Here is a 13,574-nt window from a genome sequence, read left to right on the forward strand (position 1 = left end):
AAGTCCTCCAGTGCCATTGTAGGTCCTCCAGCAAGAAACAGCTAACCCACATATTGTTTTCTGAGGCTGTTGGTCTTCAACACTTGAATATAGAAGCTGTAAATACAGACAGAGGGTATGCCAGGCCACATCCTTTCTATTGCTGTCATTTGACTGCTGGGCTATCCTTCTGTTACCTGTGCAGAGCTGAAAGAGACTCAGTAGCCCTTAAGTTGTACTGGCCTCTAGAGACTCTTTTACATTGTCCTGCACTGCTGCAGCATGGTATATTCTGGTTTATTCTGGTCAACAGCCAGCTCTCCCATAATATAATATCCTTTGAATCCCATAATATCCTTTGAAGTAGTAAAGACATTTGTTTTTGTTGTTCCAGCTGTGGTGCACAGAAAGGGAGATATAAATGTAACTTACTATTTATGTGTTTTCTCCTACACTAGCAGCCTCAGCTGCCTGCTTCTGGTAACTTTCAGTTCCAGATACACAACTAAAATTATGCAAGAAGAAAAGAAGAAATAGCAGAGTTGAGAATGTTCATGTGCAGATAAAATAGAAGTTTAATTTTCTGTCATTATCTCTTGGCTTATTGAGAAGAATTCAAGAACTAAATCAATCCTCTGACATGTATTTTGGCATGCTCTATCTGTCATTAAGAATTTTGAAGGATAACATGCAGCTCTGATTTCTCCTTCAGGGAAGAAAGGAAAAGGAATTCACAGCTTGAGGCGGCAAAGGGAAAACTTGACTTAGATTATTTATATATAACTGAATCTCATGATGTCATGATGGAGAATGGTGAAATGAGAAGGTGCAGGCATAGGGAAGGATGTGATATTCAGTGGGTTTATTATATTTGTGATGTCATAGTTGAAAATAGGAAAGTGGTATAGGAATCTGCAGCTGGAAGAAGGAGAGAAAAAAATATAAATACATACTTTAAATATCTGTTTTTCTTTGCTCTGCAAGTAAGGCAAATAGGTAGGTTTCTGCAGTGGGTAGGAGGATGTGCAAAAGGAGCCTGTGGTTTGTTTGTTTTTTTTAGGGAAATGTATTTTTAAAATATTCCTGTGGACTGGGAAGCTCTGCCTACACTAGCAAGCCTCAGAGCTGTAAGTTTATCAGTAGTTCTAATCCACTACTGAGTGTTGCATTTCAGCAGCGTTGTCCCCACTGGCTAATCTAACCTTGCTTAGGAAATAAAAACTTCTGTACTGTGGAACTGTAGCCATGATGAATGTAGGAAGAGGAAGGATAGGAATTCTGAAATAAATACATCAGGATATCTTTCCAAAATAAATGGAAGGCAAGAGAACTTTCAGCCCGAATGGTTGGGTTTGGATCCTCATGGCCTACTGATCAGCAGTACCAGTGCAGCATGATTCAGAACTGAGAGGTGAAAGGAAAAGAGATAAAAGAAGAGGTAAAAAGGTCTGTGTCATGCCACTGGTGCTGCAAAGTCAAGATGCTGTTTGTTGGTGAAAGTGCTGTACTTATTAATCTATGTTCAACAACTAGTAGTTCATTTTCCACCTTCCAGTGGCTGTGTTGTGGTAGCCATAATGATCTAATGAACTATGAAAAATGATGCTGCTGATATTGCTATATTAAGAAAAGGCACACAGGCCAACTTCTGAGCAAGCTTTTACACACACAAACCAGACCTAAAGAATATCTGTAATGAAATGTCATAAAAACACATTTTCTTTACCTACAAACATTAAATAATGTTACAGCAGTATTTCTAACAGAATGTAGAAGAGAAAGTTAATAAAATATTTAAGACCCAATTCCAGACACTTTTGTAGAACCCATGGGTAAATGCAAACAGCCATGTACAAATACTTAGAACATCCCTTCAATAACATTACAATTTCAGATAAAAAAGGGTTTAAAAATATTCTACTCTATGAGTTTTTCATTATTTTTGATAAAAGCAAATCTCAGAATGTTAGCTGATTTTACAGTACTACCACCATCTCAAATTGTGGTCTTACCAAAACCACTTTTGCATTATTTGGTCATTGTGTAACACAAAGATCACTTTATGTCAAATCCTTAGACTTGGCACTCTCTCCTTCAAACTGGAGCTGAAAGATTTCCATATTGATTTTTTTCTCAAGCCTCTGCAGTTATCTATTGGGTTGTTCAATTTTTCTTCCTCCCATGCATGCATACCCAGTGTAAGCTCTTTCAACCAGGCAAGTTTCCCAGGATTTCACACCTCTTGCAGTCTCTCTTACAGTTTAAAACCAAGCACAACGCAGCAGTGACATTTAATAGGAAAGTAATTGTATGCCAACAGATGGAATAAAATGAGCTTATTTCGCTTGAGTCACAAACTGGTTACTCTCCAGATGTGAGCTGACAAGCTTAGCAAGTATCAGTGGTACCAGATAAGTGGTATTTTGCAGCAAAAAGAGAGGAATTAGGGAAAATGAGCTTGGGCAGCTAATCCGGTACTTAAACCTTCATTCAGTAACTCAGAAAAAGATTGCTTCAGTTCTGACTCTGGGTCTGAATATTCTGGATCTAGATCTAAGCCAAGGCTGAGATCAGAGTCAGAATATTCTGACCCAGTTGAAGTCTGGATGTTATGAATAGGGTCTAGACTGCAACTTTCCTATGTTTGTTTTGTTTACATCATCCCACTTGCCTGGAATTAATTGGTTAGTTGGTTTTAACAAAAGAGTACATACAATTGTCTTTGTTCTTCATAGGATTTTCTTTGCTCCAAAAGAGGTCAGTGGCACTTTGCTGTTGATTCCTGTCAGCTGAGACGTTGCTGTTTCTGTTGTAAGGAACTTCCTTGTTCCTTCAGATTGTGCAGTGTAACACATTGTGCATCGGTGTGCAGTTTGTATTGCTTTATCTCTCAGCTAGCAGTATGTGTGCATGACCTGGAGCATCTCCTCAAATGACCCTTTCAGAATTTGAATTCTGCCTCAATTATATTTATGTATTCTCTCCACCTTGGGTTTTTGACATGCTAAACTATCCCTCTGTCATCTGGCATCAGTGAAGTCTTTCAAAATTTAATACCACTCGTGCAAAAAAATTAAGTAGGTGTTCTTTTTGTAGAGTTGTCAGGTTCAGTGTATTTTATAGTCTTAATTAAAAATCACACCAGAAAGTCTTATTTTCCTATTCTACCATCTGACCAGGTTTAAAATAGTCTTCAAAGGCACTGGATGAGAACCGCATAAAGCATTTAATTTGCATGAAGCAAAGGTGGAAGGACGTTTTCGTCCAATTGGTTGTTGGTTTGTTTCTTGGGGTAATTACTGTAGAGGTTTTCCCCTTCTGGGTATTCTTTTGAAGCCAAAAAAAAAAAAAAAAAAAGAAAGAAAATTAACTGCTTCAGCAAAGATATTACACCACAAAGTCTATAAATATGTAAGCATGATAATGTTGAGAGGGAGAGGAAAGAGGAGAAACTTGAATGGGACTATTATTCCACAGCTGAGAAAGGAAGACTTAGCAATGTGTAGAGTAAAGACATTAAAAATGGGCTCAAATGTTTATATGGTCACGAATAAGCATGAATAATGAATGTTTACCAGTTGAGGCTTTATAAATTTAGATGTTTTCTTTTCAGTCTTCTACAGAAAAAGGAGATATCACACAAATCTAGTACTAGAAATACTAGAAAGGCTGTTTTGAAATTAATCACTGTCTTGGGAAATGAGGTCTTACATGCTAGCTTTTGTCCCTTGGCAAATGTCCACACTGTTCAACCTGGCCATTTTTGTGTAAATGAATCTTCATGAATATACTTCTGAGAATTAATGAGTGTAATCACTTCTCTGACCTATTTGGCAGAGCTAGACTTGGTTGCTTTCAGTTGGTTTAATTTGCAACCCTTGGTCAGAAGGTTTTTAAGAGTTTTATGCTCAGTGCAGATATGAAGAGGCAAATGAGATTGTAAATGATTTTAAAATGTGTGCTGCAGCAGGGAAGATAGCAGGAGCCAGATCCCATTTTTGCAGACTTTTGGTCAGGTTTGGGGCAGTATTCTGAAGTCAGGGAAAATCCACAACTGTGACTTCACTGTTGTCAGATAGAGCCACACTAAAGAAAAGACAGGAGAAAGGTGGTATGTCTGTTTAATGGCATCCTGTCCAGAAAGTGCCAACAAACATATTTATTTGTAATGAAGCAGGTTAGCCTCTGTTGGCACCCTCCTACAACAAGGGACACTCGTTAGTGAAATGCTGTCACAGGCTCATAATTTTGTAGGCCATGACCTATATTTGGGTTGCTCATATGCCAAGCTCTGGCACACGTAGTGTGAGTGGGCATGCTGCCACACCAACAGATGGCCATCTGTAAAGATGGTGCCAGGAGAGGAGCTTCAGTAGCCTAAGCATTATGGAGATATTTCAGGCATTTTTGTTCCCCATAGTTTGCTCACTAAGACTAAAGGGAGAGGCCTTTGTTAATTCAAACTAGCAATGAGAACAGCTCATCAGAACCAAAATCCTTTTCTCTGGCTGCATTAAGTTCAGTGCTCTGATAAATTCAGATTAAACAAAGGGCAGGGGTGTGAGCCTGGCACCCTGATATAGAAACCTCCAGCTCCAGAAGCAGGCATGGGGGATCTCAGTAAAGCACAGCTCTGCAGTTTGGATGTGATCTAGCATACATTCTTTGCCGAACTCCATGAGAATAAGCAGCTCAGGCATGGGAGTTTGAACATCCTCCCTGTCTGAACAAGTCCCTTGGGAAAGCAGACTTCTCCCTTTTCCCTTGAAATCTCCTCCCATCTCTCAGTTCAAAAGATACCTTAAGCTTCCCAAAACAAATGCAGTAACTGTACCATAAACAGGGCTGCCATGCCCTACTTTTTCTTCCTCTCATGCCATTCAGCCTTTGTCTTTTCCTTCTTTTGTAGGGACCGGATGAGAACTTCAGTCAATGTAGTGGGGGATTCTTTTGGTGCTGGCATCGTCTACCACCTTTCCAAGGCAGAACTCGACACCATTGATTCCCATCATAAAGGGCATGAAGATATTGAAATGACCAAGACTCAGTCAATCTATGACGACATGAAAAATCATAGGGAAAACAACTCAAACCAATGTGTTTTTGCAGCTCACAACTCAGTCATGGTAGATGAGTGCAAGGTACCTTTCACATTTATGGATATTGAGACATGTATATAGCACTGCATGCTTTATTTTATCTTATTTTTTAACCTGCATGTATTTTTCAAATCGTTCTGCAAATAACAATGTGACAACAAGGTCCATGAACCCCAGACATTTTGAATGTGTTTGAGCAGTTCAAAAGATGGTTTTTTGCACTCTTCTTAAAACTTGTCATTTGATGGGAAAAAATCATTTACTTTGTTTACATATCAAAAGGCAAGATGCAGCGTCTTATGGAATATGCCAAGACACAGAGAATATGGCATCACCTTCTATGGACATTTACTTAATTTTCTATGGCAACAGAGAACTTAATTGCCAACCCAAATGAAGGATGGCTGCAATTCAGATGCAGGTGTTGTCACTTGCTGACTGCCTTCATGATATGCTGTTCAGAGGTCGACATGTTGAATGCGCTTTAGCATGAGAATGCTCCTGCACTCACACAGCAGCTTCTGCTTCTCTTCTTCCTTCCCGAGGCACTAAGGCACAAACACTCTCTCCCCTCTGTAATACTTGCTGTAACTAAGATGCATTATTAATACTAATAATGATGTCTTGATCAGAGTGAAGTGAGCTTGAGCAACCCCACCAGCTGGGGAGGTTAGTGGTTAAAAGTTCACTAAGAACCCACCACTGGGATGGAGCTGTTTAAAAACCAAGAGAGGTTTTGAAGAGGGGGAGAAAAGAAAGTAAAACAAGGAGGAACTTCTAATTTCATTGTCTTTTTTTCTCTTTTCACTTTGTTTTTTTTTTGCATGTATTAATGCTCCAGTCTGATGCTGAACGCTGTCTTTGAGACAGTGGGTTTGCCAATCAGCCTACCTTAGCCATTTATCCAAATAGATTCTCTTGTATCTTCCAGCTGCCGCAACTGAGCCAGTACCTAGCTGTGAATGACTGCACTAAGTTCATTAGCAGATCACCATATATATGGGAAATATAATCTTATACTGTCATTTTCACTTGTCTCTAGCCTGGCTGGAAATGTTCTTTAGAATTATTTTTTTCCTAATGCTTACTTCCTGAAAATGCAGGCCAAACCTGAATTTTATGGGGAAAAAATAATATTGAATTCAGGGAAAAAACCAAACAGCATTCATCGTATCTTTAATTTTTTTTTTTATTTTTCAAGGTTTCGATGAAGTGATTTTTTTTAAAATCATACGTTTTTTCTGACATGACTCTCCCTTTTCTCTTCAGACCCACTCTTTCTCCATTTGGAAAATTTAAAAAATAAGACCTGAAATGGAAAGAGAATACATGCTTACACAAAATTGAAAATTGTAATTAATTTATATTTGTCAAAAAAGGCAAGGATAAAAGAGATTAAAATTTGAAGAAAGAAGAAACTCACTGGAAAGAAATATAAAGAGCATGTGCACACACACACTTTTTGGATAACTGCTTTTGGAACTTTTTGAAAACTGTTTTTAAGTTAAATAGACAATGCTGGGTTTAAGATTATGTTTTTCAGAACTGAATACTGATACTTCTATCTGCTCCCAGTTTCTCAGATTTGCAGAGAAATCCAAGTAACAAAGTAGTAGCCTGTTAATTAAATCAATACTTGTTGCACTTTCTTTTCTCCTTCAGTTTCTCATATCATTTTCCTCAACTGAGGCAATAGCTTGCCTCAAAACCATGGACTAATGGTGCTGTGTGTCATCCGAAGCACACCCTTTAATTCAAATTTGAGACCAGTGATTTTTTGACCGAGAAATGTTTGTTCTTTTTAATTGTTTTCGATTTGCTCTGCTTACAGTCTCAGTTTGCACTTTTAAACTCATGAAAAGAGCCAGGCTTTACTGGATTGAGCACAAGACTGACTTTGAGCAGGTCACTTCTCTTGTCTGTCTGCAAGCTGCCAAAAGGATGTGTTGTTGTGACCTAATTGATGAGCTATGAATATATGCTGGCACTTGCAAAGTGTTTGGATCATGTTGAAGTGGTCTACAACTCCCAAGTGTTAGACTTGCAAAGGCAACAGAGAGTAGGATCTGGGGCTTTGAAACAGCCAGCTGCTAAATTTGAAAAGTCATCTCTTCATTCTCTCCAATGCACTGGTGGGTTGAAAAGCTTACTGCAACTCTGGTCAGGATATGGAAAAGCTAATCTACTAGCATGCCCTTTCTATTTACTTTCTGTACTATATTCCATGTATAACACCAGTCGTTTATAATTTTGCATGGTCAATGTACATAATTAATAAGTAGCTTACCTTTGTATGGGGTTAGAGTGTTATTATTGCATGATATTTTTGTATTTTTTTATTATCATATCTCACGTGACTCTGTGTGATCTTCATTTCTGAGTAAGCTGTTCATTCCTGTACTTGCATGTTTTCCCCTTCCAATTATCTAAGAAAAAGCTTGACTTTGTTTCAAAAATCAGTGCATTTTGTCATGTTTCCATGTCCCAATGCTTCCATGCATCCTGTTTATCCAGCATGGGAAATTTCAGCTCTGTCTTTAAGTTTTCATTTGAAGCTGAAGATGTTAACTTACAAGGTAAGTTAGGAAAAAGTAAGCATCCATTTAGAATTAAATGAAAAATTCTCTCACTTTATCAAGATCTACATCACTTTTGTAAAGTTAAATTTACATTTTACCTTTTTGATTTTTGATTTTTTAAAGTCATTTGGCTGGAGATTCTTTCTTGAAACACAGGTTCATTTATACTGGTCTCTGGAATGGAACATATTGTCCAGTGTTCAGTGAGTTGGTAGATCTCTATAGGTCTTTTACCATACTTAAAACCTAAAAATTCCAGCATATATCTTTACAGGAAAGAGTGAGGTTTGCTGTGCATCATGTGAGACCAGTTTAGCGTTACTATGAATTTTTAATTGGACTGTAGTCAAAATCATTCACTACATTGTTATAGTGGTATGATGAACAATACTTTCACAACATGTCTTTTCTTCAATTTCTTTAAAGGTGGTGTAATTGTAGGTGAGTTTGTATAGATACACATCTGTGATTATTCTGGCCTTGCATATTTTTCTTGTTGCATCAGATATGCAGCTTTGCAAAGGAATTCCACTGAAAAAATACTATTTTTTACATTAAAAAAATTCTGGTTTTGACATAATCCAGAGAAATCTACAAGAGACAGAAAGGGGTAGAATCTGACATATTTATTAAAAAAAAAAACCCAAAACTGCAGTGAAGGTTAAGAAAATGTGGAACATTTTTCTACTACTGATGTTTTCTAGTCATTATAATAAATAAATGAACAGGAGTCTCACTATTTGAGAGTGTTGTGAATTCTGAATAAATACATTTTACTTATATAATAATTGACAGTGTATGTAATTCCTGTAAATATCATAATCTTCCATATAAAACTCACTACTTTTCTTGTCAAAGTGCCTTGGCCTTTAAGTTGCTTGTTGATGATAATTACTTGCAGGTAACGCTGGCAACCAATGGCAAATCTGCAGACTTCAATGTTGTTGAAGAAGAGCCTTGGAAACGGGAAAACTAAGTGAAGAGATTCCTAGCTGCATCCTTAATAAGTCCTGAAGCTATCTTGTGGCAGAAGATACCATGATTAAGAAGATATCTCTTTTTTTTTTTTTTTTTTTTTTCATATATAACATCTACAGTTTCTGCTTAATTTTGTAACTGAAACTTAGCAAAGATCTCATCAAGTCATTGTAGTGTCTTTGCCAAGCAATGATCCATAGCCATCTGTCTCCCTTGTGTTACTGTTTGGATGGTGCACCTGGAGAATGCTCCATGCAGTGCAATGTGCTCTCACCCACTTCCCCTTTCATTCAAGACACAGAGAATGTAAATGCTGCAAAATGGGAAGATCAAAGTGCCAGTACAGTTCACTACAGGGACTCAGGGTCACAGATACAAGAGAAGTATAACACCACGTAAGCCTTCAAATGTTTTGGTGACTCTTGTGGCATACCTGATCTGTTTATCACTGTATGGCTAAAATACCTTCTGAAAACATCCGTAAAGATTTCCATTTGTTTTGAGAATAACAAGCACTGTATTTCTGTGCCTAGTTGTACTTCAAACTGAGCTTAGATCCGGGGGCAGGATTAATGCATAGAAGCCAATAAATTGTCCCAGACATTTTGTTAGATCAGTACAACTAAAACTTAGCATCAAGAGAAGACCTTCAATTTGTATGTGCATGTGGTGAGTTTTTACCAGATGTCCCAGGGTAGGTGCAGTCTTTATGCTGGGGCTGTGCTGCTTTGTGGCCACAATGCATCATACAATACAAGGCAGTATAATTACAGGGGTAGTAGTTCCTTCACTAAAATCTATGGCTGACATGCAAAATACAGAAAACCATGGACTCGGTTGTACTATTTTTAATCAAAGTAGGTTGTACTTTACTATTCACCCTGCTCCACTGATGTCAGAGGGATTTCTCCCATGGATGAGATACTCAAGTAAGGTACAACTAAGATTGATTATGGATGTCATGATTGGGTACTTGATAATGACCTGCAGACAAGTTCTGAATCCACTACTCTTACAGAATTTTTTAATATGATCATCAGTAGCATTTGCTATGAAGTGAAAGCCATCTTTCAAGTATGTCATGTTTCAGAGAGTGGCTAAATCCTGAATTCATTGCTAAACCAAATTCCATATAAAGTTAAGAGAATTTGTCCAGGGTTAGGACTGAATGAAAATGAAACCAGAATTTCAGGATTTAGGCCAGTATGTTGAATTACATCTCTGTCTCTTGCAGAGTAATAAGTATATAATTCTCTCATGTCAGAGAAATATTTCTTTGAGCACGTGGCATCTGAATTAATGAGACATTGTTTGATCAACGTACTATATCTGACTCAACCTGTCAGAAGAAATTGCAGTGAGAATAAACACCTTGTGAAATTTTTTTAACGGTGCTTGTTAATACTTAGCAATTTTAAGATACTGGTGAATACCATTATACTGTTAGCAATGTTCCATAGCAAAGCTGAGCCACGTGGACTTGGAAGGTTTTTCTCACAGAACAAGCTTTGTGCAATTTTGGGGGGGAGGTCTCAGAAGTTTTCAGAATGAATCATAATATGAGCATATGGTGAACTTGAAAATGGCAAGAAACAGAGTTCAAACATTTATGGAAGGAGGCCATTCAGTGTCTATGCTCAGACCTGTCATGGGTTTAAAGGGGAATAATGTGTTTAACTGTAGAGTGTTATTTGGCTCTGTAGAAGCTATTAAAGTAAAAATATAATCTGCTTTTGTTCATTTGCATTCATGTAAATATCTCTGAAACTGCACACGGACCTAAGCCAGCCAAGGCTACTTGCATGATTAATGATGTGCAAGATCAAGTCCATTGTCAGAGCAGCCCTCATTTAAGCATTTATCTTGGAATATTTTTCTTACCACTGTATTTTTGTCATCACTTGAATGCCATGGCCAAGCAAATCGTAAGCAAAATGGCCTATATAATTTAACCAATATTGAACCACTGTGAATTCTGTAGGCCTCTAACATGTATTAGAGGGGGAGGCCTTTCCCAAAGGCCTCCTGACAGATCTTGAAAATTTAATTTTTTTTTTTTTTTTTTTTTTTGTGAAGGATGGAATTGTAGATTATTCAGAGAAGTGGCAGGCAGGTTGTATTCTCTTTTCTTCAGGCATTGCTATTGGCATGTCCAAAGTTAACCTCTGTCTAGCTATTGCTTCCCAAGTAGCATTCACTGGGTTATGGGCCAGAAATGTACCTGGGATGGTGTATAGGTACTGTAAAATGTTCCTTACTCTGAGTCTGCTGAAATTTGCCGTCACTCGAGTGGTAGTTATGTCCAAGAATGAACACACAACATTTACCCTGATTTATATCCAGAATTCTTGCGCTGTTTCATGGCACAGCTCACCCATTAATAGAAGATTTTTTGTCCTTTTCACCACAGCAGTTTCTTAGGAGCAGTCACATTGATTGCTTGCATTGAAAGTAGCTTTAGAAAACTGGTCCATATACTTTTAGCTGTCACTTGAAACTGTTTAGGAGTTGGAAACAAACAGGAATGTCAGCAACATGTGACTAGGCAGCTCCACAAAATTACATATTGAGAAACACTTAGAATATGCTTACAGTTATCCACTTGGGATGTAATGCCCTTTGAAGAGTGCTTCTTTGGATGGAGACTAGGGAAGGAAGGAATGCACTGCTAGAGAAACCCCACCCACAAACGGGAGGATAAATTTGGATCTTTTGATAGGATGAGAATAGCAGACTGTGATTTTAAAGTGGTAATTCTGTAGATAGAGTAACTCAGGGATTTTTCAAAATATAATTATGACGGTATTTCTCTATTTAAATGTGGATGTGGGAGAAGGAGAAATGTTGGGTTTCATATATTCCTCTGCTTGTAGCCTGACTGAATATTTAATGTAGTGTTACTCCAGTGCAGCACTGTATTAAATCATCAAAAAGCTTTCCATTTATGTGGGAAAATGTAACTCACTCTTGGCTTTCATTTCTCAATTTGCTCATTCCACGAGGCTGGGTTGCTACTTAACTAAATAAACAGAAAATAACCCAGGGACCGTCCACTTCAGCTATTCCAAGGTTCACGTTTCAGCAGGCAGTGCTGGTTACTGGCCAGCCTCCTTTTACTTTCACTAGGCGTCTCAATGCATTAATTTGCATCTGGCAAATGTTTTGTATCTTCTCACAGTGCTGGGTTGGTAAAGTTAAAGAAAAAGCTCAGTGAAAAGTCATTTGGTTTCTGTGTAGTTCATATTAACATTGTTTTCTGCATTTGCTGCTCTTGCCAGTTCCCCCCACCTTTGTCTGTGCAACTGTGATATCCTTTGGCCTTTGGATTGATGGCAGCACACTGGCACATGGAAGAGTCTAGACGAGGCAAAGACTCAGTTCATTGCATGCTAAGTGACATACATGCTTACACATTCGCTTCATGCGTTTGCTGCTGAAGCTGGGTCAGTATTCTCATAGTATCTGTTCATTGAAAGTAAAGCATGCTGTATGTTAGAACTGCAGGAGAGGTGGAGCACTTTGCCACTTGACTTCTTTTTCATTGCTTCCCTTGGAAAACAATGTCTGCACCAGTCTTTTAAGAAATGTGTGTGGGTCTAATACACAAAGATTCTTCAAATAGGTAGGGCAAAAGCCACTTGGTCCCTATTACAAGATGTGCTCTTTCCATTTGAATTGGTGAGAAACTCATTATGTCTTTGAAAAACTGTTTGCAGTAGTAAAAGCTGTGGCTGCAATGCTTTGACTACGTGAAAGCCCCACTGAAATCTGTGGGAGTCACAATGTTCCAGGAAATGTCAAGTCCCTTCGTGTCTTTGTTAAGTTGTAAGACATTTCACAATCCCATCCTAGGGAATAGTCTTTGTCTGCTATTTATAATGAAGTTGATTCTCACACCCAAAAGATTTGTCCCAAGATACTTATTTTATACCTAATTGTTTCAGTGCTACAAGTCCAGCACTGAATTTAAACTCAACACAAAAATAAGGATCATTCTCATTACAGATTTTTCCCATGTTTTTTTCTGAGATATAGCTGATCCCCATTTCTTTCTCAAAGCACATGAAATTCCAGACTTTATGCCACTTATTAAAGTAGGAGTAATATCGATTTCTAATTTGTTTTCCATCACTCCCAGGGTCGCTAGTTTTCCAGCAGCAGACACGCAGAAGAGCAGACTGTTCATCTGAGAAGCTGAGGCATCAGCATGTGAACAAATTTATTCTGGTGACTTGCCTGGATTTTCTTTGCTTCCTTGCCTTCACTTGTGTTATTGCAGCCTTGTTGTAGCAACACAGGAACAGTCGCACAAATCCCCATAACTATAGGCAATATTAAACCTCCCCTCTAACATTCACTTCTCTTTTTATCTTTAAAAAGGCTCTGAGCTTTAGTACCAAGCTCAGAAGAATCCTTTTGTGGAGACATAAAGGTATAACTGTTTCTCATCTTTCTAATTTCCATTCAGCTCTTTTTATTGCTGCATTTGAATTAATTTACAGAAGGATAAATAAGAGCACTTTATAAAAATGTACTGTAATATTGTTCTGTTATGAGCCTGAAGACTATCTTGATTTTATTACTGTGACTTTTAAGGCCACAACTAAGATATTTTTCATATTAGTCATTATGATAGGTGTATAGTCCATTGGGACAGTTCACCTCAGCTATAATTCACCATATAAGATTATGTAGAAGCTCCTGTTCCCAGCAGAAAGGATTCTTGGAAAGATGACTTATTTTCTTCTCTCCAATAATATTGGTGACTTTGAAAGGAAAAGATTTGCCCAGTTTCCTTTGTCTAAAGAATGGTATAGAGAATGTAGTTTCAAGTAGTAAAAAGAACTAAGGATTTACAGTAGTGAAGTGTCAAAGAAGACAGTCAGGCTGTAAATGAATTGTTCAGCTTTGCCATGCTGTTTTTGACAATGTTTTATTC

At 37.8% G+C, this 13,574-nt stretch overlaps 1 protein-coding gene and 1 long non-coding RNA gene across 4 annotated transcripts in view; both read left to right on the forward strand.

The window, feature by feature from the left end:
• The window catches only part of SLC1A2 (solute carrier family 1 member 2), an 80,690-nt gene extending 70,317 nt beyond the window's left edge, over positions 1 to 10,373 (forward strand). For 2 of the 3 annotated variants that reach the window (XM_068193767.1, XM_068193768.1), the window contains exons 10-11: positions 4,889 to 5,120; positions 8,559 to 10,373. In XM_068193767.1, coding sequence (XP_068049868.1) covers positions 4,889 to 5,120; positions 8,559 to 8,633 — 307 coding nt within the window. In that variant the 3' untranslated portion in view covers positions 8,634 to 10,373. Of the gene's footprint in view, positions 1 to 4,888; positions 5,121 to 7,592; positions 7,655 to 8,558 lie in introns of all 3 variants that reach the window. The other variant, XM_068193769.1, reaches the window with a different exon arrangement.
• On the forward strand, positions 330 to 4,703 carry LOC137475909 (uncharacterized). The gene is made up of 2 exons (XR_011000121.1): positions 330 to 4,046; positions 4,077 to 4,703. It is a non-coding gene; the product is annotated as an uncharacterized lncRNA (long non-coding RNA).
• Positions 10,374 to 13,574: the final 3,201 nt, after the last annotated feature.

Source organism: Anomalospiza imberbis, chromosome 6 (assembly GCF_031753505.1).
Source record: "Anomalospiza imberbis isolate Cuckoo-Finch-1a 21T00152 chromosome 6, ASM3175350v1, whole genome shotgun sequence".
Classification (NCBI taxonomy): Eukaryota; Metazoa; Chordata; class Aves; order Passeriformes; family Viduidae; genus Anomalospiza; species Anomalospiza imberbis.